Source organism: Gallus gallus, chromosome 20 (genome assembly GCF_016699485.2).
Source record: "Gallus gallus isolate bGalGal1 chromosome 20, bGalGal1.mat.broiler.GRCg7b, whole genome shotgun sequence".
NCBI classification, from domain to species: Eukaryota; Metazoa; Chordata; class Aves; order Galliformes; family Phasianidae; genus Gallus; species Gallus gallus.
In genome coordinates this window covers 5,817,944-5,845,034 of record NC_052551.1, presented here as the reverse complement: position 1 = coordinate 5,845,034, position 27,091 = coordinate 5,817,944, and the positions used below count along the sequence as shown (strand labels likewise).

The following is a 27,091-nucleotide window of genomic DNA, read 5'->3' as shown; positions in this document are numbered from 1 at the left end:
GCACCGGGCTCATCCAAGCTCTCTCCCAGTCACACCTGTCCCACCCAAAAGACATCGTCCGAGCAAGACCACGAGCGGATGGCATTCCCCTTACGGCCCACGAAGCCCCAAGCGGCTGCAGGAGGATAGGATGGCAGTGTGCTGCCACAGGTTCTGCTCACCTCTTTGGGATGGGCTCCCAAGCACCGTGTCTGCCTCTGGACAAAGATGTCCCAGCCCCCAGCAGGCTGCATACTCACATCACACAGCTTCACACCTCAGACAACCTCCTGAACTGTGCTTCTCTGAAGGTGCAATAAAAAACAAACAAACATACATATGGCTTTTCTTGCACTTACATGTGTACAAACAGCGTGTAAGCTGCAAAATATCTGTCCATGTTTTTTGCTTCGTGGCTCCCGGGTAGACCAAAACAACTCGTAGCAACAGCACTGGAAGCGTTAAGGCAGCAGTCGCAGCTGCCCATGGCCCTCTGTTTTGCAGCATTCCGGGATTTGCCAGCCCAAGTATGTTGTAACCGCCCTAAGAAGATGCCAAGTTCAGGAGCACGTAATTATTTACTTAGCAACTCTTCCTAATTGCAAAGCACACTTGTGAACTGATAGACCACTGCACAAACAACTTACACACACGCTGGCATTTAGAGCCTACACTGAGCGCTAAATTAGCCATACAATCGAACTTCAGAGAGCGCTCAAACCTTGTGTGTGATCAGGCACCACCCAGATCTTGCCTGATTCCTTCATCTTGGCAGAAAAAGCAGCGTCGTCCTGCGAAGGCTGATGAGGATCCAACTGCACCCAGCCCGGAGGAATGTGGGGACCTCTAGCGGCACAGCAGTGCTCGCTCCCTGCACAGTCAGCACCGCTTCAAGAGCACCTGATATCGTAATCCTAAACCCTGCGAGTCTGCAGTGATTGTCTAAGAAATGGGACAAAGCAATACCGGACTGGAAATGGCTCTCACCCTTTGCCTTGAATTTAAAATGCCAGCGGCAGAAATACAGCTACCTGAGCAGGGGGGAACTGAAGGGAAACGCAAACAGTACACAAGGGATGGATGTCAGAACTTCTGATGACAACAACCAACCAACCCGAAAGTGCACGCAAGAAATGTTTGTCTGTTTCCTCTCCAGATCCTGTGGGCAGGAGAAGTTCACGTACAGCAAACAAATGCAAACTTGATGCAGCTCACCTCTCCTTCACCAAATAGTATCTAACAGGACACCCCTCTGCCATACACGCTGACGTATCAGAGGCCATACTGACTCATTAAGTATAGCAAGCTGTTATTTCTGAAGTATGTTTCAGGAAGAATGCAAGGCTGCAGCAGCACTTCGGACGTGGACAGGGCATCTGAAGTGACAGTGGTTGAGTAAAGGTTGGAGGGGGAAGAAAATACAGTGCTCAAGTCTTCCCCAGCTGTGCAGCTGACAGCTGTTTGCTCAATGGGTCTTTATGCTTAGGTAGTTACATCTGGCATTGTACAAAGCTGAAGAAACACTGTGTAAGTTAAGACCACTGAAGCCAACAGGCACTGTTTTGGCCTTCCTTAAAACACACTGAACAAACTTCTAAGTTCAACAGAGTAAAAACAAAGTGAAGCAACACCCCTGAAGAAAGCAGGTGCTTCTGCTGCAGATAAACCTCCAAGGCCTGCTGGACATTCAATAAAGAGCTACACTTGCTTTACATTTTCCACTAGAATACGCTCCATAGATCAGGATAAATGCTTGAAACAGTCTTCCTTTGTTAACCTAAGGACTAACTCAACATCAGAGAGGTGGAGGAGAATGCCTGTTTAGGCAATCAGAAGTAAAGCCTCTCTTTAGGCACAAAGAAATAAGAATGCCTTCTCCCATGAAAAGCAGATTCTGCCTCCTGGCCTTGCCATGAGTACAAATTATATCAAGGAGAAGACAGGAGATGGTCACGATCCTTTATGAAATAAAACCAGAGGCAGAAACATCCAGAAATACTCACCTAGATATTACAATCTGGGGTCAAAGCAATTTCAAAGAAGCTGAATTCACCAAGTTCTCCAGGAGCTCTAAGCACCAAGGCACCTACAGACTTCTCTTCCAACAAACAGAAGGATTTTGAAAACAAAGTAGAATTTCCCATGTTAGGTCTCAAGCACAGACAGACAGATACTCTCTAAACATGTTCACTATTATTTACTTCATTATCTATCCCAAGTTTAAACTATCATGCTGAAGCCAGCATTTGTCCAGCTGAAATAATGAACATCAGTTAAGATGCGAAGAAAGGATTTTATTGCAAGCACAGTGAGCAATGATCAGGTTCCATCTCACATGACTGTGACTAAGGACATGTATAAACCACCCACCCTTCTGTTTTTAGCAGTCCTTGTTTTCAGGTGTACATCATTTCTGCCATGTGAGACATTTTCTTTGGAATATACAAGTAATATTCCATGTATCCTGAAAGATCTTCAATAGTCACATCATCCACAAAGGCTCTGGCTTGCTCAGAGCAAGAGCGTGGGGAACTTGATGGAGTTCTCGATGGCAAAGACTGGGAGTGATCCTCAGCAACTGTTCTTCTATCAGATGCCAACGTGAAAGTGTTCTGCAAGCCAGAGAATTTATACACCTCCATATCTTGCCATCGTTTACACTGACAGGCTTTATCTACGCAGGCACATGGGTTATTCTTGTTCAGCTTGGACACAGATCGGAAGTCAGAGAGCTCTTCAGTCTTTAGGCTTGCTTCGGATACTAAAGAAATGGCAGTAGGAGAATTCTCTTGTGTGTTCACTGATGTGGGCTGTGCAACAGAGGCTCCAGGAGAACCAACTCCATCTCTTTTCTGGCCAATGTCTGAGGCAACACTGCATCGTTCATGTGCACGAGCTTCCTTTGGGACTAGTATTCCAAATGCATTGCCATCAGCTGGGGCATCAATCTGGCCCTTGTGCACTAGTTGGTTGCACGTGGATTGTGATTTTGTGCTGCAGTGGATAAATTTTGGAGGATGAAGAATTGGGGACTTGGAACGCCTGCGACGCTGAGTTCTCACAGCTCCTCTTGAAGGTTTCTTCATAGATCTGAAAGGGAAAGGTACAAAAAGTGAGTCAAGTTTCACTAAGTGACTCACCATTGGTCTAAGGATAACATCCAGAAAAATATCTAGTGTTACATGCAAGAGCTTTAAGCTCAGAGTATTTGCTCAGGGTATTCTGCTATTTTGGCATTTGACATTGTTCTAATCAAGCACCTGTAAAATGTATAAAAGGAACACCTGAGAAATGAATCCTGAAGTTGTGTTTTTAGGGTTAAAAAAAAAATAAATGAGTAAAGCATGTAAGATAACCTCCGAGAGAAGGATAGAGCACAAGAAGATAGCACAAATCAACAAATCAAGGCAAGAGAACAGCTTTGTTTCAGTCAGAGATGCGTGAAGTTCTGCTTACACAACATTTTTTTTTTCAATTTAGCATTTATAGCACACTGACATCTTCTACAGTGTTGGACAGCTCATGAAAGAGACGCATTCATGACTGTCTGATTGAAAAACAGTAGTCCACAGTTACATTAAAAAACATCTATAATGTTTAGCTGAACAGCATTTCCTTTTAGTTCATGTAATTGTAAGTAAGAGCAGTAGTCATATGACAAGAAAAAAAGAAAGTACTGCAGAGTATTTTAATCAATCTCTTTAATGAAATAAATGTAAACCTCTTACTTAGAGGCCCAGTTACTGGAAGAACTGGCTATTTAAAATTCATTTTCAACGTAATCACATTTGAAGCAGCCTGACAATCCCAGACTTCTCTTACCCATGCCAGGTTTCCTTAGAAGTACAAGCATTCTTAGGTTTGGTTTCATCTGCTGCTGCTCTAACTAGTGCTCTTGGGCTTGTCCCTTCACCAATAGAAAGAGAAGCAGTAGAGCTGTGAAAAACGAACAATTAATAGCAAAGATTAGCCAGCATTATGAGTATGGAAACGCTTGTGACCCTTCTTCCCCAGAGAAGATTACCCAAATCATTTCTGCCATGCCTCAAAAGAGCTGCCTACAAAGACAACACAGATCTTCAGGCAATGTTTATGCAGTTCTATGCCAGAAAACTGTACAACAAACTTTCACCAAAGTTGATGCCTTACAGCAATGAGACTGCACATCCCAACCCCACACCTCAGCGTGGAAGCACACAGAACAGCACACAAAACCTGTTTCCCAGGAGAGGGGGAAAAAAAACACCGCTGAAGAGATGTGCCTCTTTTTCCAGAGACAAATAAACCATTCTTTCCTAAAAATAAATGTTCTTTGGACATAAATAGACTTTGTTTATCTGAAGAACACTTATGCCTTTGTCTAGGACAATGTAAGCTGAAACTACATACTACTGCAAGTTCACCCACTTGAGCAACAGAACTGTGACAAACTTTCAACTTTTATTTAAGTCAGACAACACATAACATTCACTCCTTTCTCTGGTGCTACAAATCCACCCCACACTGAGATTTCCGACGATCTGCGACAATACCACAAACCATCTTTTCAAGCTGTGACTTCGCATATTGATCTGGAATTGATAAGGATGGATTAATCCTACATTAAATTGTTTTTTAAGCAGGACTGACTTCCCAACAAATGGAAATAAGTCTTTACATGCCACTGAAGGACAGCATTAACTGGCATTTAAAAGACTAATCTATTCTTCAAGCACCTGCTGTTTTCCATTTTATAACTATGAGCATGATAGTAAATTGAAGGTCAAGAGTAAAAACCACCAGTATTAAAGTATGTCTGACCTGGCTTCTGGACTAGAGATACTAAAGTAATGAAAGGCTCTTGGGTGGTGACAGATTTCTAACGAGCTTATTTACTTAAATGAAATATTAAGAGCCTTTCTACTTGCCACCTAGGTTCTAAGGGAACTCCAACTCCCAACTTGATATTTACATTCTGCCTTACAGCTGCACCTCAGTCAGCAGCGTAACTGCATTACAGCCTGCAGCTTACTGAAATTCGGTACTATATATGTAATAATACACATTCATCAGCAGCAAAAGAATAATATAGAAACCATCTGTTTATTCTTGATAAAGAAAAGATTTTTGCTAACAGAAGACACATGCTGCTTGTCTTCTTCTGCCTGGGACAGTGAGGGTTAAGTACCACACATTACATCTCCCATGAAGCAACACAAAACAAGCATTCTTTTCCATTTAGCATTTTTAGCTATAAACAGAAAGTCTGAAAGTGACATCAATGAAAACAGTTTCTGTCCGAATCATGCACTGCATCTAATGCTCTCCTTCGGACATGGAAGGAATATTCCTCTTTTGGGAAAAGGAGTTCATCTGCAGACAGCCTGTACAGCAGTGATCATACGTTGACTTCCAGAGTCACAGACACAGCCTGTGACAGCCAGAATCCTGCCAAAATTCATCTCAAGCAAGCTGTCAACTGCTGCTTATCATTAGATTTGCTTCAAGCCTGCTGGGAGCTAACGATGATTTAACAAAATCACAATTCCTTGAGAAACACAGCCTACAGTTAGTGAATTTATTCCAATAAACCTAACTAGAATGAAGGCTTTCAGTGCCTGACCTTTTGAGATTACTTCACTCTTTCAGATTTCACAGTAAGGGTGTTCCCCTCTTAGTCCATTTGTAAGGTTAACTCTGTAGCTCCCCACACTGTTACTTACCCAGCCGCATCAACTCTCAGCTTTTTGAATGCTGTCTGCAGGCTTTCCTCCTCTCCATCCTTAGCTTCTGTTTTCATCATTAAGATGGTCAGAAGCTGTCAGTTACCATATACTGCTAAAAACAGAAAAGAAACATGAAAATAAGAATGAATGCCGTGTTAAAAACATTAGTTGCCCAGCAGCACCGGGATACATGAAAATAAACTCAAAATAGCAAAGTGAGTGCACACAGCTGAGGTCATTCGAGTAGAATGTTTTTCAAAGTCAATTCAGAACAAGCTTTACGATACCCAGGAATGGAACAAACAGTCTCTTCTTGTACACTTGCATTGGTGAAACAGCAATTTAAAGTAAAATCTGGTGTCAACAGCACCTTGCACATCTATTAAAGTTTAGACACACTCTTCCATTTGTCTTAGGGATGCTACCAGGATACCTCCAGAAATGGTGAGAAGAAACAACCTCATTAGAAACAGACAGCTTTCTACAGCCACTATTTCCAGCAGTGGGGGGCTTGATATTATATATACACAGAGCAATACTTAAGAAACCCACAAAAATAAACAGACTTCCCTGAAGACAAGACTGTTAAGCTAAGCATTTGGTAGGTATTTGGTTAAATTCTCCTCCTCCATTACAAGTGGATGAAGTAGTGCAGTGACTCATGTTAGACCCACAGCTTTTGGATGTGCTCTATGACCTGCTGCAGCTACTGCCACCATGGAGGACTAAAGGAAAAAGAACAGACTGCTTTTAAAACACATTAGCTTTTTATTTAAGTTGTTTAGACTTAGACAACCTATACTTCATTTTAATTGCATTCATACTATCCCAGAACACTTTAAGAGAGTTAAACTGCAGCTGTTTTTGATTATACACCCAGAACTGCTGGAAGAAGAAATAGGAAAGCAGGACAAGTGATTACTCTGCATGCTGCACTTGGTCTTTACAGGACCTTTTTTTAAGCTTAAGTACTAAAAAACACAAACCAAACCAACAAAGCCCCACACTAACGAACCCAACCAACCCACTCAACACATTTTCTGGCTCTCCCTGCCTTTGTTTTCAGCTTACAAGAAGCAGATGCACAATTTTGAGTTAAACAAATCAGAGGCTCACAACAGAAGCAGGTCAAAATTGTGAAAGGATCTGAACTGCCAACCCCAACTCTGCTTAAGTCACCCAAAAAAACTTTCCTACCCACCCTGGTAGCCAATGCTACTGCTTTATTTCATGTTTGAAACAAACAAACCTTTTCATCAGTGTAGCCTCCATTGCCACACGTGAAATTCTTTACACACAGGTGTTTTGCTACCCTGATCTCTGCAAAGCTACCTCATAAGAGGATACAAATCCCAGTGACTGACTGAGTGCTTCTGGAAACAAGGGCTGTTTGGTGGTTGCCACACTGCACAAGTTCGTGTGGGTTGTGACCAGATCATAACTTCAGGCCTTTTGCTTTATTTGCTTTAAATCTGCAAGAAGAAATCATACTTGACCAACTTCTTCTATGAAGAAACGACTGACTCAGCAGACAAGAGGAAAGCAGGAGATATTTTAACTCTGACTTCAGCAAGGCTTTTAAGCACCACCTCCTGTTAAGACCCTGACAGAGAAATTGATGAGGCCTGGGCTGGATGAGCCAAGGAGTTAGAGGTGAACAGCTGTGCAGGGTCAGGCTGGAGGCTAGTAATAAGTAATCTACCCCAAGAGTCAACAGTGGGTCAGCTGCTGCTTAACATCATCATTATGGATCCAAATGATGGTGTATACTGCACCCTCAGTTTGCTGACAGGGGCAGGAGGGGTAGATACACCCAAGGGTTGTGCTGCCATCCAGAGAGACCCTGACAGGCTGGAAAAAAGTGGGCTGACAGCAACCTCACTGCAGCTCAGCCATGGGAGCTGCAAAGCCCTGCCCCCGGGGAGTACCTCCAGGCACCCGGCTGTACAGCAGCTTGGCAGAAAAGGCCCTGGGAGTCCTAGGGGATACCAAAGGAAAAATGAGCCCACAATATGCCCCTGCTGTGAAGAAGGCTCCCAATATTCAGGGCTACATTAGGCAAAAGGTTGGCAGCAGATTGAGGGAGGTGATTCTTCCCCTCTGCTCAGCACTGACCAGCTCACACTGAGCCCTATTCTGGGCTTCCCAGAACAAAACAGACATGGAGCTACTGGAAAGAGTCCAATGTAGGGCCACCAAGATGGTCAATGGAGTACTTCTGTGAGAAAAGGTGGGGAGTTGGGGCTGCTCAGCCTGGAGGAGGCTCAGGGAGAGTCTCATCAGTGTCTCTAAGCACCTGAACAGAGGGTGCACAAAACACAGCCAGGCTGTGTTCAGCAGCACCCAGTACCAGGACCGGAGGTGATGGGCACCGACTGGAACACCAGGACTCTGTCTGAAAAATCAGGAAATACTCTACTTTTTCTGAAGCAGAGAAAATAAGAAGTTTAGGTAAGGAAAGAGGAGCAATCAGCACCTCGATGGTTCAGTTGCTTAAGCAGATATGAGCTGGTAACTACTGCTCCAGCACAGCCTCACTCCAGTTGCAGACAGCTCCCCATGTTGCCATTCCAGCTGCTCACTCTGCTCACATTCCAGCTGGACAGGCCTTACTGCAGGCAGCCATTATGACACATGCAGAAGGATGACGTACCACAACAACACTGAGGCACACACTGTCCTGTGAGTCACACAGCACATAAACACGGGGGAAAGAGGCTGAGACAGAGCCTGACTGTGTGCTGCTCATCAGAGCACGGAGTTATTAAGACACGCAGCTCAGTAAGGGCACTGACTGAGGTAAAACATACAGTTCCTACACCACAAAAATATTGTCCTTGGCCTAAGAATAAATTCCAACACAATCACAAAATTAATCTGTAATCCCTGCCTTTGAAACAAACAAACCCGGAATTCCATAGAGCACAGAATATGGAAGGGACACATAAGGACCATCCCGCGCAACTCCAGGCTCCGCACACCAACACCCGCAGTCAGACCCGACGCTGACATCCTTGTCCCGACGCCTCTTCGGCTCCGGCAGCTCAGGGCTGTCACCGCTGCCCCGGGCACTTTGGCCCACGCCCACCGCCCCGCAGCCAACAACCCTTTCCCGATCCCCACCCGGACCCTCTCCTTCGCTTCACGACCGCAACGGCAGCGCGAACAGATCGCAAACCGCGTCGCAGCCGCCAAAGCACTCCGCAACCTCTGCGTTACGGACCGCCTTTCCCCACACACACAGCGACACCGCCAAACGACGCGCAGCTCACACACACACAGGGAATGCCGCAGCGCAGCGCCATGGCGGGGCCACAACGGCAGCCGCGGCCTCACGGCCCCGTCCGGCACAGCTCAGCACGGCACGGCACGGCAAAGAACAGAACAGAGCAGAGCGGCCCGGCCCGGCCGCCCCGCAGCGGCCCCAGCACCAGGCCGCGCCTCGAGGCACAGCGCCGTCCCGCCCGACCCCTCGCGGACCCCCGCGCGCCCCGGCCCGAACCCGCAGTGCCCGGCAACGCCAACGGCAACGCCGACGCGGACGGAGCCCAACGGACGCTCACGGCTCTCCGCCTCACCGCGCTCACCGCACGCCGCTCTCCGCCTCACCGCAGCCCGGCGCCGCCCGGATGCAGGCCCTCAGCCGGAAGCGGCCCCGGCCCGGCCCCACGCATGCGCGCTCCTCCCGAGCGGCGCTCGCACCGCTTCCCGCTGTGCTCGGCGCCCCCCGGGCCGGAGCGAGGCTGCGCGGCGGCCATTGGCTGCGGGCGGCTCCTCCCCGCGCCTCGGGCAGCTCGGGGCCGTGCGGGGACGGCCGGGCGGGGACGGCGAGCCCCGGGCCCCGCGCCTCCCGTGTGCGGGCCGTGCGATCGCCGCTAACGGCCGGCCCCGCTCGGTGCGTTGCAGCCGGGAGCGCCTGGCACCGCGCTGACCGTCCGCCCGTGGAGCCGGCAGCGGAGGACGAGCGGCGGCACGACGAGGACCGGGACGACGACGACGACGACGAGCGGAGCCTGTGGACGGCCCTCAAGAAGCTGCGGCTGGACGCGGCGCGGTGAGTGGCGCGGAGCGGTGCGCGGCTGTCGGTACGCGCTCGCGTCCCCTTCTTGGGAGCCTTTAACGGCGTTGGGCGGAAAGGCGCCCTGCTCTGAGCAGCGCTTCCGAAGGGCCGTCCCTTCAGTGCCGGTGCCGGTGCCGGGCAGACGCGGCAGCGCAGCGCAGCGCAGCGCTTCGGCGCTCCTTTCGTGCCGTCTCCCGGCCAACCTCCGCAGCGGCAGCACGAAGCCGCGGGGCGATCTGCCCAAAGCGGCGGCTCCGCGCACTGCTGCGGGGCGGTCACCCCGCGGGGCACCGAGCGGCTCCTTCCCGCGCTGCCCTGCCGTGCCTGCAGGCCCCGAGCGTTGCTGTTCTCCGCCTCAGGGGCTCCCGAGCTCATGCAGCCTGCCGTGCTGCTACGGGGCACTCCCGGGCGCAGTGGCGAGCTTTGGCACCGCTCCTTCGTGCTGCCTCAGGAACGGATCCTGCTGCTCAGCAACACCTCTTTGGCGAAAAAATACCCGCTGAGAGAGGAGCGAGGAATCTCGCTTATGAAACAGTTGGCTTTTATTGGGTTGCCCACCACAGGCTGGGTGCAGCTCCGCCTCAGTCCCGCTGACGTTCCTTTCACGTGTCCTTGGCTTGCAAACAGGCGGCACGAGGACGAGGAGGAGCAGCAGCAGCAGCAGCAGGACGACGACGACGACGAGGACGAGGAGGAGCGCAGCCTGCGGACGGCCCTCCAGGAGCTGCGGGTGGACACGGCGCGGTGAGTGGCGCGGAGCGGTGCGCGGCTGTCGGTACCGCGCTCAGCAGAGACGGAGCGCTCTGACAGATCTCTGTCGGGTCCCGTTTCTCACCGCTGAGTGCAGAGGAGCTCAGGGCTGCACACGCAATTGTGGCAGCCCATCACCTGAAGCTGCGGGGCCGAATCGGGATGCTGACGCCGTGCGCTGAGGCACCGCTGTAACGCGGCCCTCTCTCCTTTACCAGATGCATCGCGGCTCAGCCTGCGGGCGACGGGACGGTTCTTGCAGCGCCGGGGAGAAGAGCTGCAGATGGAGCCCAGCAACCGTCCGTCTGCCGCCGGGAAGCACGGCATGGGTAAAACACACCATCAGCTGCACCACACCTCTGCTCTGCTCTGAGCCGTGTCAAACTTGCTCGCTGTTTCCAGCGAGACTTCTCCCAGAAGTGGCTCACGGCGCATTTTCCTCGCCCCTCTACCGCACATCTTCTCCCTTTAAGCCCTACACCTCCGCACCCTCCTCTTCCCACCTTCTCGGGTTATGTCACTGCTGCTGTGAACTACCTGGATATTCAGTGCGATGCTGCCAGGAGCTCTGATAGCCAGCTTCTGCACTGCAGCTCGGTTTGGAGTGGCAGTGGCCAAGACAAAGCACTTCCAGTAAAGCCCAGTCCCTTAAACATGGAAGAACTGCGGGGAAGTACCTTTACAGCAGCAGTGTTTGCGTGCCTCTCTCTTCTGGGAGAGCCCCGCTTCCTTAAGGCTCTTCCGCTGCTCCTGTCAGGGACTGCACACCAACAGCCCTCTCAGTCTTGGAAGCAAAAAGAAAAGAGCAACACCCACGTTAGGTGCCATGAGCCACGCCACAGAGCTGCGTGAGCAACGGCACAGGTCCCGTATTTACCTACCTGTTCACCTGTTCTGACCCTGCAGGTGTGAGAGGACTGCAGGAGGACCGGCCAGTCTCTCACAACACGGACGTTCCAGGTCTGCTGTCCTGTATCCTCCCACGTTTACGCACTGCAGCACAAAACACAAAACCCGGTCACACACGCCAAAGACTCACGTCCGTTCCAGTGTTTGTGCTACAGCAGAACACGGCACAGAGGACAGACACAGTCCTCACTTTGAGGCCAGCCATGGCAGAAGAGCCACAGCTGAACCTCTGCTGAACCACCGCTGCGGGGCCTGTGGGGAAGTCACGGGAGAACTGCCTCGCTCTGCCCTCATCGTCTCACTCTGACTCACACAACAGCCAAACCTCACTTTTCCTTTCCTTATCCACGCTTAACAGATCCATCTGTGAAACAGCCCTGTGCAGCCCTCCCGCATCCCGTACTGTGGAGGCTCACATGTATGTCAGTGATGTGACTGTGGAAGACCTGGCAGGGTACCTGGAACACCATCTGCATATACCAAAGAAAATGTCTGCCATGGCAGAAATGATGTACTCATAACCAAACATCAAAAACAGTCACAATTCTAAGCACTATCAGAAATTTAAATGGCTCGTTTGTGCCATATTTGTAATGTTCTGTGTTTAATCAAATGTTTTATTACATGGTACAGTTTAGTTTTGTAATTAAGAGAAAAACTGTACATAGTTGCATAGACTCCTGTGGCTGAAATGATGTATACTTAACTGAAAGCCATATTCAGTCACATAGTAATACAGTTTATTTTTGTAACTCAAATAAAAACTGTATATAGTCTCACAGACTGACAGAATGGTTTGTTTCGGAAGGGGCCTCTAAGATCACCTCGTTCCAACCCCCTGCTGCAGGTAGGGACACCTCCCTCGAGACCAGGCTGCTCACAGCCCCATCCAGCCTGGCCTTGAAGGCCTCCAGGGAGGGGGCATTCACAACCTCACTGGGCAACCTGTCCCAGTGCTTCACAGTAAGGAATCTCTTCCCAGTGTCTGGTCTAAACCTACACTCTCCCACTTCAAAGCCATTCCCCTGCATCCAGTCGCTACCCGCCCTTCTAACAAGTTCCCCACAGCTTTCCTCTAGACCCCCTTTCCAAACTGGAATGCTGCTAGAAGCTCTCCTCAGAGCCTTCTCTTCCCCAGGCTGAACAGCCCCAGTGCTCTCACTCTGTCCTTGGAGGCGAGGTGCTGCAGCCCTCTGATCGTCTTCCTGGCCCTCCTCTGGACCCGCTCCAACAGCTCCATCCCCTTCTTGTGTCAGCTGCCCCACTCAGCTCGGCACCGTCTGCAAATTTGATGAGGGTGCACACGATCCCACTGTCCCTGTCGCCTGTAAAGATGTCAAATGGCACCAGTCCCATCACCAGTCCCATATGGACACTAGATGGAGCTTTATAGACACGGATTCACGGGAGGACACTGCTGCTGCTTCAATGTTATTACTCCTCTTTCCTAAAGAAGAGGTGCTCCTTTCCAGTGAAAGGAGCCCAAAAACCACTGCCTGGCGCTGGGGCCCTCTCTGTCCCACTCACCAATCCGTTTTGCAGCAGTGAGTGCCACCAGCATGGTTTTGCAGTGCTGGAGTATCACCCTTTCCCCACGGGCATCCCCCAGGCCATTGAACGCAGCACATTTTTCCATGCTGGCGCAGCCGGAGATGCGCTGGCTGCTGTGCAGAGCTGTGCAAACCTCTGCTGGAACACTGCAGCGCTCAGATGGCAAAGCTGCAGGCAGCGCAGCTCCCCAGGTGCGTACGCATGTCCCCACACCCAGACCTTGTGAAAATAACCCAGGGCCAACTCTGCTTCGGTGCAGGATGGGGCTCCAGCCTCAGTGCACAGCACCCACCAGGCAGGAACCAACCTGCCCTCTCCCCAGATCGCTGCGTGTCCCTGAAGAACCACTGCTGCTTTTCCTGTGCAACGTTCTAAGGCAGCAAGACGCCCTCTGCACGTTTTAAAGCCAGCATCCATTGATGCAGCTCTTCATTACCTATTCACCACATCAAAAGCAGCACAAAACCTGAATGCCTGCTGCGAAATAACTCAGGCCAGGGCTGCCCCGGATCGCTGGGCAGGCAGTGTGAGCACCATCCTCCCATGGCAGCGATGCCACGAGCATGCCCGCTCCCCAGGGAGCCCCGCCAGGAGCCGTGGGGCCGCGCTCCCCCTTCCCAGCCCCGCGCCCGCTGCCCAGCCCCAGCACAGTGAGATGGAGCTGCCCCGGGAGTGATGCTGCTCGCCGAGCCCATGTGATGCTGGGCTAGCGCGGCTCCTCCATCGTCCCCCTCCGCTCACAGGCTGTCATGGCGACTCCCAATAACGTTACTCCCACCAACTGCAGCTGGTGGCCCATCTCGGCGCTGGAGAACGACGCGGGGAAATCCAAGGAGGGGGAGGAAAATCAGGATCCGACGGACCCCGCTCTCAGATCCCAGGACAGGCTGGTTTTGTACCACTGGACCCAGTCCTTCAGCTCCCAAAAGGTAACGGCTCGGCCGGCTTCCCGGGAGGAATCACCTCGCCGGGCAGGGCATACCCTTGGCTCGGGAGGACGGCTTCGCTCGCAGCTGTTTCCCAGGGTGGGCGAGGGGAGCGGCACGCACCCGGTTGGCCCTTTTGTACCCGCATTTCTGTGTTTTATCAGCATCTCCCCGGGGAGGGGGGGGCTCAGCCAAACCTGCTTTTGCTTTCAGCCCGGGGTTTGCAGCGGGAGACGCCTCTGCTTTGTGCTCGCCCGCAGCCGAACGCAGGCAAAGCGCAGACAAAGGCTGAGCCGGGGACCACCCTGCAGCTGTGGGGACCCCACGCATCCAGCGCAGGGAGCGGCCCGGGGACACAGCCCTGTGCCGGGAGCAATTTGCCCCAGCACTGCAGCACGGCCATGGAAACCCCACTCCAAAGGTGCTCGAGCACTGAGCACGGCACGAGAGCCAGGCAGTCCCCAAATCACATTTTCCAGGCAATCCCCGATGCTCATTTTGCAGCATGGCAGCAGTGCCATTAACCTAACCTTCTGCCAGGCCCTCTGCCATCCCCGGGCCATCAATGTCAGGCGGGCAATGAGCTGCCGGGCGGCCCTGGGGGGCACACAGCCATCCCAACGTGAGGCCCCGTGGAGCCCCACAGCGAGCAGGGATGTCCCCGTCTGCTCTGTGCACAAAGGACCCGCAGGCGCCCGATGCAGCAGGGCCACCGCGCCGATCCCACCCGCCCATGTTCCTGGGGCTGCCACGGGGATGATCTCATTCTTGTGCTGCTGACAGCCCCAGGAGCCCTCCTTGGGGCACCCCAGGAGCCCTCAGCCCCTGCCACCCCGCTCCAAGGTCCTGCTGCTGGAAGGGATTGGGGGGCCGCAGAGAGATACGGGAGCCCCTCGGTGGGCTCTGCTCCCAGCATCCTCCTCCCCTCCGAGGGACAATCTTACAGATGAAACCTGGCTTTACAAGGAAAAAATAGTCATTGGTCAGCTATTAAATAACTAATGAATAATTCCCCCAGAACTTTGAAGTACTCATAGAAAGGCTTGTTTTGTTAAGGTGTATTTTTAGCTGCCATCAGCTGGAGGAAAACAGGCCATTTGCCTTCATTCAGCAGTTTTGGAAGACATGGCTCTCTAACATCCCCTCGAGGGGTTTTTGGCCTGTTTGACACACTTGGTTCACAATGGTCAGGTTGTTTTTAATAACCCAAGAGCATACAGTGAGATTCCCAAGTGCACATTCACAGTGAGCACACAGAAGAGCAGCAAGAGGAGGATGCTGGGCTGCACGTGATGCCCCACGGCACCAGGGCTGGAGTCAACGTTCCCACCTGCACAATGGGCCGGTGCCAGCCTAGAGCTTCCTCGAGTCATTAAGGTTGGGAAAGACCTCTAAGATCATCAAGTTCAACTGTCAAGGCTGGGCCCCGTGCAGAACAGGGGAGAAGAGCAGAGAGTAGGGGAAAACCAGGCACCGGGGCACCGAGGGGCACAGAGGGCCGTGTGATGTCCCAGCGTGGCTGCTGTATGCAGAAATGCATGGGGACAAAGGGGCAATGTGGGGCTCCAGCAGGGAAAAGGGGGACAAAATGCCCCATAGAACTCTCCTTGCTGCCAGCACTCCCCGGAGCACAGCAAGTGCCTAAAATCCTGCCCAAAGCAAAGCCTTTCTCCTGCTCAAGACTTGCCCAGAAAAGCCAGAGCACAGCCCCAAGAGAAGGACATACCTGAGTTATTGTGGGGGCTTCCTCCAGGCAAGCTGCAGCACCCACTGCAAGCAACGGGCAGCACCACCTCAGCCTGCTCTTCCTCTTCCTTGGGTCTGTGCTGCTGCTCAGCCCAGGTGAGACTCCCAGCCCTATTGCTGATCACCCACACCTGGGGGCTGAGGGCTGGGATGCAGCCCTCCCAGAGCCCTCACCCCAGCTGGTGTCACAGCGCCATTGGCCATACAGAGTTTACCCTGCAAAGCTCGGATGCTTGTGGCTCTCCTTTGTGACATTCCCTCTATTGCCAGGAATAGAGGCAGGAGAGCCTCACTCTGCTGCCTGCATTTTGCAGCTCTGCCCTGCTAAGAGCCGCTTGGCTTCTTGCAGACCAATGCGGGATGTGATGCGCATGCGTGCCATCCACGCGTGACAGCACACTGACTGCCACACCGGTGGGCAAGGGGCACTGTGCCCACTGCTGGGCTCGGGGCACTTCTGGGGCTGCGGGGCTGAGCTGTCCCTCTGTGCCCCGCTGCAGGTGCGGTTGGTCATCGCTGAGAAGGGGCTGCCCTGCGAGGAGCGGGATGTCAGCATGCCGCTGCTGGAGCACAAGGAGCCCTGGTTCATGCGGCTCAACCTGGGCGAGGAGGTGCCCGTCATCATCCACCGGGACAACATCATCAGCGACTACAACCAGATCATCGACTACATGGAGAGGAACTTCACGGGAGGTAACGGGGGGCAGAGCCGCGTGCCAGGCTTCACCTCAGCAGAAACGGAGGGCTGATTGCAATGTTGCTGGCCAAATGCACCCATTTCTCCCCAGAAAGCCTCGGCTCCCTCACCTCACATTTTCACCTTTTCCTATCAAACTGAAGGATTTCCAGTAGAAAGCCTCAGGCATCCCCTGGAAATGCTGCAAGGGGCATTTGGGAGAGCCGCAGCTGGTGTTGCCCTTCTGTCTTAGAGGCTATGCTCCCAAACTGACCCACTCCTCCCATCTCCATGGCTTCTGGAGCCCATGGGATGCTGAGCTCCAAGGCTGCTCCTCACGCAGCTGCCTGGGCAAGTAGCATCTCCAGCCCCGTAGTCCATGTCTTCCCAAATCTGTGGGCTGGGAAGCTCCGCTCGGGAGACTTCAAAGCCCAGCACAGAGCTTTGGCTGTGCCATCACGACGTTCGCCCCAGCATCCATCACCCTTGCGGCGGAGACATCAAATGCATCTCAAAATAACTCCCCAGGCGCAGGCACCATGCCAGCTCAGCTGCTCTCCTCTCCTGGCCCAGCCGCCATCGTGCTCAGCAGAGCCATGGCACTTCCTTGCCCCTGGGATGGCAGGCAGGCAGGCACACACCACAGCCCCTCGGAGGAGCCCTCACTGCAGCGGCCACAGCCATGGGGCAGCCCCACATCCACGGGGCACACTGCTAAGTGGGGCTGCAGTCCTCACACTGCTCCGTGCCATTACCCGGTCCCCACGGACAGCAGGTGACCCGGCATATGTTGGCAGCACGCTGTCCCCAGCAGGGGATGTGGGCTGACGTGGTGGCAGGGAACAGCACTGAGCACGGTGGGGATTTCTGCCTCCACCAGGAGACACTGCGCTCTGTTTTGGGGGGAACAAAGAGCAGTGTCCCCTGCACTGGTGGCTGGAAGCCAGCATAGCTATCGGCTCAATTTCTCCTGCCTCTTCCCTTGCCCTCCAAAACATTGGAAGTATTTCTCTTCAGGAGTTGGCAACAAAATCTTTCTGCTGTCACTTGTGTTTTGTTGCCACAGCAGAACACTGTGCTCCCTGCCCGCTGCTCTGGAACAACTCCTGCCCTTGAGGTTTTGCAGCCAGGTGCACATCCTCACCTTTCCACTGAGAAATGCCATCTGGGAAGACGTGGGAAGAGGAAGGATGGCCCAGAGAATCGCTCCCTTCTGCACCTGTTCTGTTCTAGAGCCTTCACCCACCCATGTTAAGTGGGAAAAGCATCCTTAGGGTGTCCCTGCACTGGTCCAAGGAGGTAGCACCCACCTTGCAGCAGTGCACAGAGCTTGGCAATGCCTGTGTAAGGAAGTACGCTCACACAGCTTTGCTTCCAGGACTGGAAGCACTGACTTTTTCTGCTGGTGACACTGAGGTCAACCAACAGCAAAGGATGACTGTGCTGGGCCAGTCTTGCAGTGGGGTCAGAGCCATTGTTTCAGTTCCTTAATTAAGCAGCAGCATTGGCCGCATCTGCAAAAGTCCATCTGCTGCTGTGCCCCTTGCTAGCCCTAGCTGCTGGCTCATGGAGAGCTCTGTGCTGCACACAGCCCAGCTCGGAGTCCCAGCAGTAAATTCACTCACTCCCTATTAACTATCCACAAAAGTCATAAACATTTATGATCCCATAAAGAAATGCTCCTGATGTTCTTGGGGGAGACAAGAGCAATGTTTCCCTCCTGGTGTCATCCGCTGTGTATTTTGAGCTGTAAATGTAGTAAAAAGAGCACAATACAAACTGCCACCCCGCCAAGGTGAATAAAACCCAACAAACCGAGGAGGTGCAGAGCCCTGGGGAGAGAGCAGTCCTGGCAACTGAAGGAAGATACACTCAGCTCCTTGTTTTGTCATCCACTCGCTTGTTACACATATTGAGTGGTCTCCGCTATGGGCCCCTGAGCAGCCGTCCCCCAAAGTTCCAGCACCTCTAACACATTTCCCATTTGCCCCTTTTAGAGAACGTCCCCCAGCTGATCCCTGAGCCTGGGACCCTGCTGCACTCGCGGGTGCTGCAGTACCGGGAGCTGCTGGACTCGCTGCCCATGGATGCCTACACGCACGGCTGCATCCTGCACCCCGAGCTCACCACCGACTCCATGATCCCAAAGTACGCGACCGCTGAGATCCGCAGTAAGTCACCTCTGCGGCAGGGAGCCGGCAGGACTCCTGCCCTGCACCTCCTGTCTGGCAGGCTCCGTCTGCAGGCAGCTCCCATCGTGAACACCGGCTTCCCCGTGAGTTACCAGCCAAGGACAGGTGGCTGGGAGGCTCAGAGCACCTCTGTGGGAACAGAGGACCCCAACAGCCACTGCAGGCTCCTGGTGGAAAACAGAGAGTGTTGCTATTTTGTGGCAGTGCAGAGCCCACTGCTGGCTGCACCCTGGCGTCTCCCACACGCACACTGGCAGGGAAATTCAGCATTTCATTGCCTTGGCCCCATCAGGGCATCAGAAGGTTGGGAAGGGCCTCGTGCAAGGGAGCTAATGGAGGGAAGGGGGCAGGGTAAATGGAAGAAGAGGATACAAAATGCAGAGTAACACTTTAGGGCCGGGATAAATTGCCCAAAGCTGGGCTAACCTCCTCCTGCCAGGCACCATCTGTCTCCATCCCTGTTCCTTCCAACAAGAGCTTGGCACAGGTATGATTTGCAAAGGCAGCAAATGCACCTGATACAAACCCAAACCTGCCAGCATGGCCACCGCTCTGCTATGGGCCCAGGCACAGCCACCCTCCTGTCCAGTTCTGCTCCTGCTCTGCAGCACCAAGAGCGATACCTGGGCAGGTGGATGAGCACAGCTGAGCCCAGGGGCTCCCTTCATCGGTGTGGGGATGCACATGGTGACAGCACGGCTCTGACCTCCAAGGTTGCAAACATAACATTAAAGCAGCCAACTTGGCTCCCCAGAGCCTCTGCATGCAGCCAGAGCCTGCACTTGTGATGTGTGGGGTTAAATTGACACAGGGCAGGCCAGGACTCTGACTCAGACAAAGGCACACCTGTGGCCCTATCCCGCATCCTTGGCCTTCAGGCTCCTGTGCTGTGGGTTCCCTCCCAGACCCCTTCCATGGGGCTCACCAGTGGGCTGCACCCTGCACATGGATGCGGCTCCCTCTGGCTGTGCCACAGAGGCAGGGGAAGGCAGGCACTGATTTGCAGACCAGTTCTGCATCTTCCTGATGTTGTAATAATTTCCAGGAAAAAAATCAGAGTAAGAGGTGCAGGACAGGGAAAGAACAGCCTGGCAGCTCTGGGCAGGCAGAGGCAAGCCTCCAAGGCTGACAATGGGCACAGAGCAGAAGTGCTGGAAGACTCCCATCCATGGAGGTTGATTACCTTTTCCTCTCCCTCATGTCTTCTCTCAACGAATCCCTCCATCCGTGCACTGCACAGAGGGGAAGAGGCTGCCCTGTGCAATGAGCTCTTGCAGCAGGCAGTTTCTGTCATTCTGGACTTGTGTGAACATGCCTGCTGGTGTTTAGCAATTAGCAGCTGTTGTAATAAACCAAAATCTGATCTCGGCTGCACACCGTAAACCTCAGCAGCACCCCAGGCCATGCCAGGGGAACCAGGATCTGAATTTTACTCTGTTTGGCCCTGAGCTTCGCTGTTGGGAACAGCCTGGCAGACGGCGAGGCTGAACCAAACACCATCTATGCTGCTTAAATCTGACCCCATCCTTGGTTTTGTTGCCATCTCTCCCTGGCAATACACCCATTTTCTTCCTGGTGTTGCATCACACAGCCCACCCAGTGAGGCTGATCTGTGCTTCTCCCAACAGAGATGGGGAAAGCGGCTCCAGAGGAAGCTGAGCCACACAGTCTGTTCCTTTTTCCTTTTTAACACAGAGAAACAGCACTTCAAAGCTATTTAATGCATCAAAAAGTCTCATTTTCAAACAAAACAGCAGGACTGTGCCTGCAAATCCCTCTTAATTAAGCTCTCTGAAGGGAGCTCGGCTGCTTCCCAGGCTAACCTGTGGCATGGGAGAACTCCAAAGCTGCACTTCCAGCCTGCTGAGCCCACCGAACAAACCATTTTCCTGCTGTAAAAGTTGGCAAGGCTGCAGCTGACCAGGGAACGCTCCAGTGGGCTCAGCTCCTGCCTGCCCTCAGCTCATCCCTGCCCTCACACCCAGCCAGCAGCTCCGGGTGGGAGGGCAGACCCTGCAGCCCCTCTGTTCATCTCCCCCCAGGGCATTTGGCTAACGCCAGCACGGAACTGATGAAGCTGGACCACGAGGAGGAGCCGCCGCTGACAGAGCCGTACCTCTCCAAGCAGAAGAAGCTCATGGTGAGTCGGCCAGAGGCGCACGGGGCTCTTTGCTGGTGGGGCACGGCTGTGGGGATGTGTAGCCATCTGTCCGTCTGTCCGTCCGTCTCACCGCTGCTCTCCACCAGGCCAAGATCCTGGAGCACGACAACGTGAACTACTTGAAGAAAATCCTGGGGGAGCTGGGAATGGTGCTGGACCAGATCGAGGCTGAGCTGGAGAAGAGGAAGCTGGAGTACCAAGGTGGGTGCTGGGCGGTGTTCAGACAAAGTACTGCTCTGGGGATGGCCAATGGCTCTGCACACTGTGACAGCGCACACTGAGCCCCATGGGGCTTGTGCTCACAGTAGTAGAGGGGTGGCTGCAGACCATTTGGGGCTCTCCCATTTAGGGCACACAGCTGTCATCGCCTTGCTGACCTCCAGCATACCTCCAGGTAGCCCCCACACCTCGCAGGACCCCTGTCCTCCTGGCTGCTTTGCAGGAGCTCTGCAGTCACCGCAGCGTGCCGACACGTCCCATGTTCCCCTGCAACCCACCAACTGGCTGCTAACCCCGTGGTCCCGTTCTGTGCCCATCACCTTGTGGGGGAGGAGCATTCGGCTCCGTGCCACCACAGATGTGTGTCACCTGCAGGTCCTCTCTGCCTGCCCACCTCCCCGGGCGCACAGCTCACACACCGGGCCGTGGCACACAGCGGGAAGCCTGGTGGCACTGAGGGGGCCCAGTGAGGCGGCAGCTGTGCGGGTCGTGCGTCAGTCAGCAGCAGGAGGGCCGGAGCGGCCGCGGCCTGCCCTGACCTCAAACAAACACCGCCGAGCACCCGCCGAGAGCCGCCCCACAGCCCTGGCAGCACAGGCACGGCCGTGCATCGCTTGTCCCACCGTCACCTCAGCGTCCCTCTGGAGCAGTGCCCCTAACCCCGGGACAGCTGGAGATGCCAGGGATGGAGCACAGCCCAGTGGTGTTAATGAGGGGCAGCCCCACAGCTGGCCCTATGTGGGGAGCCGTGCGTCATGGGGCCCACGAGCACAGCGCAGGCTGCAGTGTGCCCTGAGGCCTCAGTGCGGCACCACGCAGCGGCCTAATTGCATCCAGCAGACACCCTCACTAACTGACCTGAGGGCTGGGGGCATTCGGCAAGGTTCAGCCTCATTAGGTGCCCTCTGGTGCCCAGACGCTCCTGCAGAGCTGCTCCAGCCCCCAGGAAGCACCCAGGCCCCCCAGCCACGTGCGGTGCCCCCCACTTCCAGGTCCTGCACCTGCCAGCCCCAGGGCCACGCAGCCCCCAGCAGGCTCCAGCCACAGCACCCCTGCAATTATTTAGCTGCTGAAAATATTTCTTGATTAATTAGGCCCAGGCAATCTGTCCACTCAGGCTGTGCCTTTGGCAGCATTAGGCAGGCTGCCAGGCTGGTACAAATGAGGCCTGCTAATTACCAATAACTCCCTTGGCCAGGCCCCGCAGGCAGCTCAGCTTCAGTTGTGCCTGAGCACAGGGCTGCCTCTCACCGCCCCCTGGTTTAACAGCCAAGAGGCACTGGCCTTCCACCCTGCCTGTTAAGCAGAGCCTCACACAGCAATACTAACTGCACAGGGCAGCAGAAGAGCTCCAAAATCAAAGATTTGGTGCAAAGCATCCCAGGTTTTAAGGTGGGTGCAGAGCACAGATTCTTATTCCTATGGCCAGCAGCAGATCCCACCTCCCCTTCCCAGCACATCTCAGCATTTTGAGGGTCTTCTTTTCATTTAGATGCAGCAAGGGAGGATAAAGTTTCTCTGCAGCCTGGAGGGAGCAGGAACTGGATTTCTTACCACCTACCGTGCTTTACTTCTGCTTCTGAGATTTGCTGGGCAGGTGCTGAGCAGCATCCTGGCTCAGGTGCTTGCCTGCAAAGTATGGCAAGCAGGGACATCCAGGGCACAGCCCTGCGCAGTGGGCACCCAGGTTTTGTGTCCCTTTTGTAGTTTTTTCCTTTCCTGTACCTCCCTTTATTTGCTGCTTGTTAGCATCGAAAGGGCATTGGGAGACCATTTAACACTACCGTGACCTCAACCATCTTCTTCCAGCATGCTTTTTCCTGGACATATCCTGGGTGAGGTTATTTCCAGGGTCACCACTACCATGGTGCTATGGTACCTTCTCTCATGCCCAGCACTCACACCGAGCTCTGCCTGTACCCAAAACCTGGCTCTTGGCACTGAAGCAATTTGGTGTCCCAGTACTAGAGAGAGGATAGAGTCAGGACCTCCCCAACAGCATGCAGGGAGAGCAGCCAGGCTGGGCCAGGAAATGGTTTTGATTCCCAAGTTTTTCTCACATCCCTAAAATAGGACGTGTTACCATGCCACCTCTCAAGCAGCTCGCATCGCCCAGCGGCAGCCAAGGACAAGTGCTGTTGCTCTCCCTGAGCATTAACACAGCAGAAGCGGTCACTGAACCACAATGCAGCTATTTTGCAGTTACTGATTTGTATCTTCATGCGGGTTGTAAATGCCCGTTGCATGTTCCCAGCTTTGTGGCACCACGTGGCCTCCTGACAGATAAGGTCTGGTCTTTTGGGACATCACAATGCTCAGAAAAGGATTTGGAGTCTAATCCAAAACCTATTGCCTTCGTGGAGCTTTTGAGCAAGCCTTTAAGCATCCACCCGAGGATCTATTCTCATCCTTCCTCTTCTGTCACTTGTTTCTCCAGGGCAGAAGTGTGAACTTTGGCTCTGCGGATGTGTCTTTACCTTGGCCGATATCCTGTTAGGAGCTACCTTGCATCGCCTCAAGTTTCTAGGACTCTCTAAGAAATACTGGGAGGATGGCAGCAGACCTAACCTACAGTCCTTCTTCGATAGGATACAAAAACGCTTTGCCTTCAGGAAAGTCTTGGGAGACATACATACCACGCTGCTCTCTGCGGTGGTACCCAACGCCTTCAGGCTGGTCAAGCGGAAACCTCCCTCCTTCTTTGGAGCCTCCTTCCTGATGGGATCTCTGGGGGGAATGGGATATTTTGCTTATTGGTACTTAAAGAAAAAATACATCTAATGCTGGCAGCTTGGTGTTTAGTTTGGTGTCTCTGTGCTGTGTGAAATTATGACGAAGCTTCAGTAACTGTAACGAAATCTGAGGCAAGGTATGAATAATAATATTGTTTAATGTAACATTCCGTAGTCTAGAAGTAGAAAAGTATACTGCAAGGAAATAACAACAACAAAAATGCATTGACTTGTAAATGCCTTTGTTAGGTTTAAGTATTCCACTCCAGCCGGAGGCTCCGGGGCTGGCCTGGCTCCCCACACCCACTGGGAAGCGCTGCTGGTGCAGCTCCAGGGGGAGATGGGCACCTCGAGGAGCTCCCTACACCCAGGTTAACAGTGGGACTTGGATAGTCAGCCCTATTCGTGTTTCCAGAGCGTTCACCGGCCACATTTCAAACATACAAGTAGTGGGGACTTTCTTCTTCTGGAAACCAGTGTTGTGCTTGAAGGCTTTTCTGGGGGCAGGGTGCGGTAGCTGCTCATGGTCCAGGTGGATTTGCATTCTTCAATTACCTTTTTTTTTTTTTTTTTAATTATTTTCATCAAAAAGAATGTTTTTATGGAGCTGCTCGTAGCGTACATCCACTTTCTACGTCTGGTTTTGGTGGGCTTTTTTTTTTTGAAACAGAATTTGATGCCTGTATTTAACTGCCACGTTCTTCTCCTGAGATGAACGGCTTTGACTCCCACCCTGAGCTTTGGCACACGAAGGGGATCCTTGTTTGGGCCTTCTGCCTCCGTCTTGAGTTTCCTTTCATGGATTCGCAGAGCATCTCTCACCACCTGAGCGTATCTGGACTCTGAAAAAGGACCACCACTTCCAGAACTGTCAGCATTCTCTGAGGACGCCTTGGCTTTCTCTTCCGCTGGGGGCTCCTTTCTGTCATTTCCTCGCTGTGTGTTTTCTTAGAGACACTTTGCACAGAATCACGTTTATGACTTTTTTGTGCCTTTTGCATGTTGGAACGAATAATGGGCCTCACTGCTACTCATGCTTTGAAAACTGAGATCTTCAATAAACCATATGGGAGGAGTAACTGCTTCACATTTCTAACTGTGTTCAACAAACTTCCAGTCTGGTTTCAAAGCATGCCCACGTGCAGCAGGATGCGCAGGTGGTTTGTGCTTTTCCTTTTGTGTCGTATTGGTATAAAATTCACACGGAAACAAAGCTTATTGCTCTTACAAGGCGCTCATTTCAGTAAGCACTCCTCTGGCTGGTTTTCAGAGCATTCTGGTGATCCCCGCGAGTAACGCTGCATCTGTAGGCTTGGGGAAGTATGCCAAGTGTGGCTGAAGCAATACGTGTGGCAATGCCTCCAACTCAAAAGTGATCTTTCTGCCTTGGAAAGCTGCAGCATTTCCCAGGAGCTTTGGTTCTTGATACGAGCTGGCAGTCATGGAATTGTGAATGCTGAGCGGGAGTTACGGGAGCTGAGCACGCAGGGAGGGATCAGATGAAAGCAAAATGCACACAGTTGAACTGTGCTTGTCATGATTGTATGGGCTGCTCTGACATACTGCTGGAACACAATCTGTGCAGCTGCAAAAGCACTGTGTGACACATTACCCCCAGTGATGAAGATCACACTATTGTGTGTGAGAACCCAAATCCACCACCTGTGCAGGCGCCTGTAGCTAAGGCTATTGAGTGAAACATCAGACATGCTCCCTCAAATATGGTTACCAATTTGCTCCGTGGTATCAACCACTCCAGGGAAAAAAATAGTTCTTTTGCTTCTTTTTGAAGAGGGAAGCAGGGGGTTCTGTGAGGCCATCTCTTCTGTTAATCTGAAAGGTGTAAGAACATAATGATGTCCGTGATGCTACATTCCACAGAATACGTTGCATACACCGAAACAAAACCCTTACCACGGATTTCACCCCCTTCCCTTTGTAAGCTGCTCTGCAGACACATTCCCTGGTGATCTCCAAGAGCCAATTAAATATACACACCAAATGTAGAAAGGAATAGTAATTGGGGTAAAAAGCCACAAAACTCAGTGAGAAGAAGAACAAATACTCCCACAGAGCAAAAAAAAAACACTGGACGGAATAGGGGCTTGTTTTGTTGCAGAGCACTCTGTTATAATACAGCTGCTGTAAGGATGCGAGGCAGAGCCAATGTACAGAGCAATGCACAGGTCAGCTCAGACCAAAATGTGACAGCTGCCTGTTATGTTGCTTCACGCTTTGTTGGAAAGCCACAGATGCTGTGGTGATGAGCCTTTGTTTTGGACCAAATAAAAGAAAAAATCAGTGAAGGCAGTGCGACTCTCTCTCGCTGAGCCTTGTTTCCCTACCTTGGTAATGAAAAAATACCACAAGTTTTCTCCAGGGCAAAGCAATCTCCAAGAGTGATAAAAGGCAATTACAGTGACAGCAGAGGCTGGAGCATGCTGAAATGAACCAGGAGATGAATGTGACCACCCCAATCGATCCAGATTAGTGACTTACTATGAAGTAGCCCTGTGGTGATTACAGGCTGTCATAATAAAAGGTTGCTTTCTCTCTAGCTGATCTAAGCCTCATCAATTCTTCTCCTTTCCATTAGTTTCATTTAAAATTGGAGAACCATTCTACACCCCCTAACCCTGGCGCTGGCCTGATGGTCCCTGCCCAAGGCAATTTCTATACACAGAAACATGAAAATGACAGCAATAATCCGTTTTCTCTCTCCAGAACTTTATGCTTTGCTCTCAGCAAGGGGTGGGCAGCAGCACCCAAGGGGTAAGGCTGGAAGCTGAGGCACCCTGAGATACAGCGTTTGTTTTCAGTAAACGCCTGCTCTTGGATACCTTACAATTTGCTGCTGACCAATTCTGTGGCAGCCTGCTATCACTGATGCACTGCTGTAGCTGCATGAGACAGAACAAACGACTTGTGCTGTATCATCCTGCACCACATTCCTGTGCATTTGATCCAGCCCCGTTCGCAGCCCTCCTTCCCTTTCACGCACCAAATCCCAGTCTAGCACTGAGGAGCCTCTTACCTTATATGTATAGATGTTTCTAGCCTTCAAAATCTCTTAGGTTTAGAAGCAACCACGCTTTTAGGCACCTAAAGGCTGTAAAAACCTTAACATGTGCTAAAATGCTGAACTTGTAATTCCAAGAGGGGAGAAGATAAGTCGCTATTTGTCAAATCCAAGCCCTTCTGAACACCTCAGATGTAGCTCCATGACACTGAGTGAACTGTGGGTACCCAGCACACAATGATCACTTCTCTCCCTGGCCTCCTTTTCAATAGGCTCCCAGTGGTCATATTTGTAAAACTATGGTTTCTGAAATCCTTTTACTCCTACAGGTTTTGCTCAAAAGAATCAATTATGAAAATTAAAACGTATGTGGTCAGTACTACACCTGGCTGACAGCCTTCTCCTCTGCTTGACAAGGCACAGGGAAGACCTCTTCACGTAGAATAAAAGTTCTCAAAACAAAGCT

At 52.3% G+C, this 27,091-nt stretch overlaps 4 protein-coding genes across 22 annotated transcripts in view; 2 read left to right on the top strand and 2 right to left on the bottom strand.

Annotated features, from left to right (window-relative positions):
- Positions 1–13,511, bottom strand: part of LOC107054877 (junctophilin-2) — a 38,733-nt gene extending 25,222 nt beyond the window's left edge. Inside the window, exon 1 of the mRNA XM_040650896.2 lies at positions 11,172–13,511. The gene's annotated coding sequence lies outside the window, so the exon portion shown is untranslated. The remainder of the gene's footprint in view (positions 1–11,171) is intronic.
- OSER1 (oxidative stress responsive serine rich 1) lies at positions 2,253–9,341 on the bottom strand. 16 transcript variants are annotated; one of them, XM_046902839.1, is made up of 4 exons: positions 8,963–9,341; positions 5,682–5,796; positions 3,802–3,915; positions 2,253–3,069 (listed from the first exon to the last, which is right to left on the bottom strand). In XM_046902839.1, the coding sequence occupies exons 2-4, from the start codon at positions 5,759–5,761 to the stop codon at positions 2,376–2,378; spliced, it is 888 nt and encodes a 295-aa protein (XP_046758795.1). In that variant the 5' UTR covers positions 5,762–5,796; positions 8,963–9,341; the 3' UTR covers positions 2,253–2,375. The 16 variants fall into 16 exon arrangements, with proteins under 16 accessions (XP_046758795.1, XP_046758794.1, XP_024997965.2 ...); XM_046902838.1 differs by having other exon boundaries at positions 9,222–9,341; XM_025142197.3 differs by having other exon boundaries at positions 9,248–9,341.
- On the top strand, positions 8,432–12,182 carry LOC770857 (nucleolin-like). 4 transcript variants are annotated; one of them, XM_040650898.2, is made up of 5 exons: positions 8,974–9,738; positions 10,372–10,488; positions 10,713–10,823; positions 11,401–11,466; positions 11,762–12,182. In XM_040650898.2, the coding sequence occupies exons 1-5, from the start codon at positions 9,314–9,316 to the stop codon at positions 11,922–11,924; spliced, it is 882 nt and encodes a 293-aa protein (XP_040506832.1). In that variant the 5' UTR covers positions 8,974–9,313; the 3' UTR covers positions 11,925–12,182. The 4 variants fall into 4 exon arrangements, with proteins under 4 accessions (XP_040506831.1, XP_040506832.1, XP_040506833.1 ...); XM_040650897.2 differs by having other exon boundaries at positions 8,432–9,738; positions 11,401–12,182; XM_040650899.2 differs by having other exon boundaries at positions 8,974–9,682; positions 10,412–10,488; positions 11,401–12,182.
- Positions 13,512–13,693: 182 nt separating the features above from the next.
- Positions 13,694–26,163, top strand: GDAP1L1 (ganglioside induced differentiation associated protein 1 like 1). The gene is made up of 6 exons (XM_417379.8): positions 13,694–13,883; positions 16,127–16,319; positions 18,300–18,473; positions 20,537–20,634; positions 20,742–20,856; positions 23,312–26,163. The coding sequence occupies exons 1-6, from the start codon at positions 13,704–13,706 to the stop codon at positions 23,653–23,655; spliced, it is 1,104 nt and encodes a 367-aa protein (XP_417379.3). The 5' UTR covers positions 13,694–13,703; the 3' UTR covers positions 23,656–26,163.
- Positions 26,164–27,091: the final 928 nt, after the last annotated feature.

Bases quoted from the DNA above. Each gene is read 5' to 3' on its own strand.
- OSER1 (XM_046902839.1), bottom strand. From the start codon at position 5,761: ATGATGAAAACAGAAGCTAAGGATGGAGAGGAGGAAAGCCTGCAGACA. The intron at 3,916-5,681 runs GTAAGTAACAGT...CGTTTTTCACAG, and splicing joins CTGAGAGTTGATGCGGCTGG to CTCTACTGCTTCTCTTTCTA. The intron at 3,070-3,801 runs GTAAGAGAAGTC...TTTCCCTTTCAG, and splicing joins TCTAAGGAAACCTGGCATGG to ATCTATGAAGAAACCTTCAA.
- LOC770857 (XM_040650897.2), top strand. From the start codon at position 9,314: ATGCAGGCCCTCAGCCGGAAGCGGCCCCGGCCCGGCCCCACGCATGCG. The intron at 9,739-10,371 runs GTGAGTGGCGCG...GCTTGCAAACAG, and splicing joins CTGCGGCTGGACGCGGCGCG to GCGGCACGAGGACGAGGAGG. The intron at 10,489-10,712 runs GTGAGTGGCGCG...CTCCTTTACCAG, and splicing joins CTGCGGGTGGACACGGCGCG to ATGCATCGCGGCTCAGCCTG.
- GDAP1L1 (XM_417379.8), top strand. From the start codon at position 13,704: ATGGCGACTCCCAATAACGTTACTCCCACCAACTGCAGCTGGTGGCCC. The intron at 13,884-16,126 runs GTAACGGCTCGG...GCCCCGCTGCAG, and splicing joins AGTCCTTCAGCTCCCAAAAG to GTGCGGTTGGTCATCGCTGA. The intron at 20,857-23,311 runs GTGGGTGCTGGG...TTGTTTCTCCAG, and splicing joins GAGGAAGCTGGAGTACCAAG to GGCAGAAGTGTGAACTTTGG.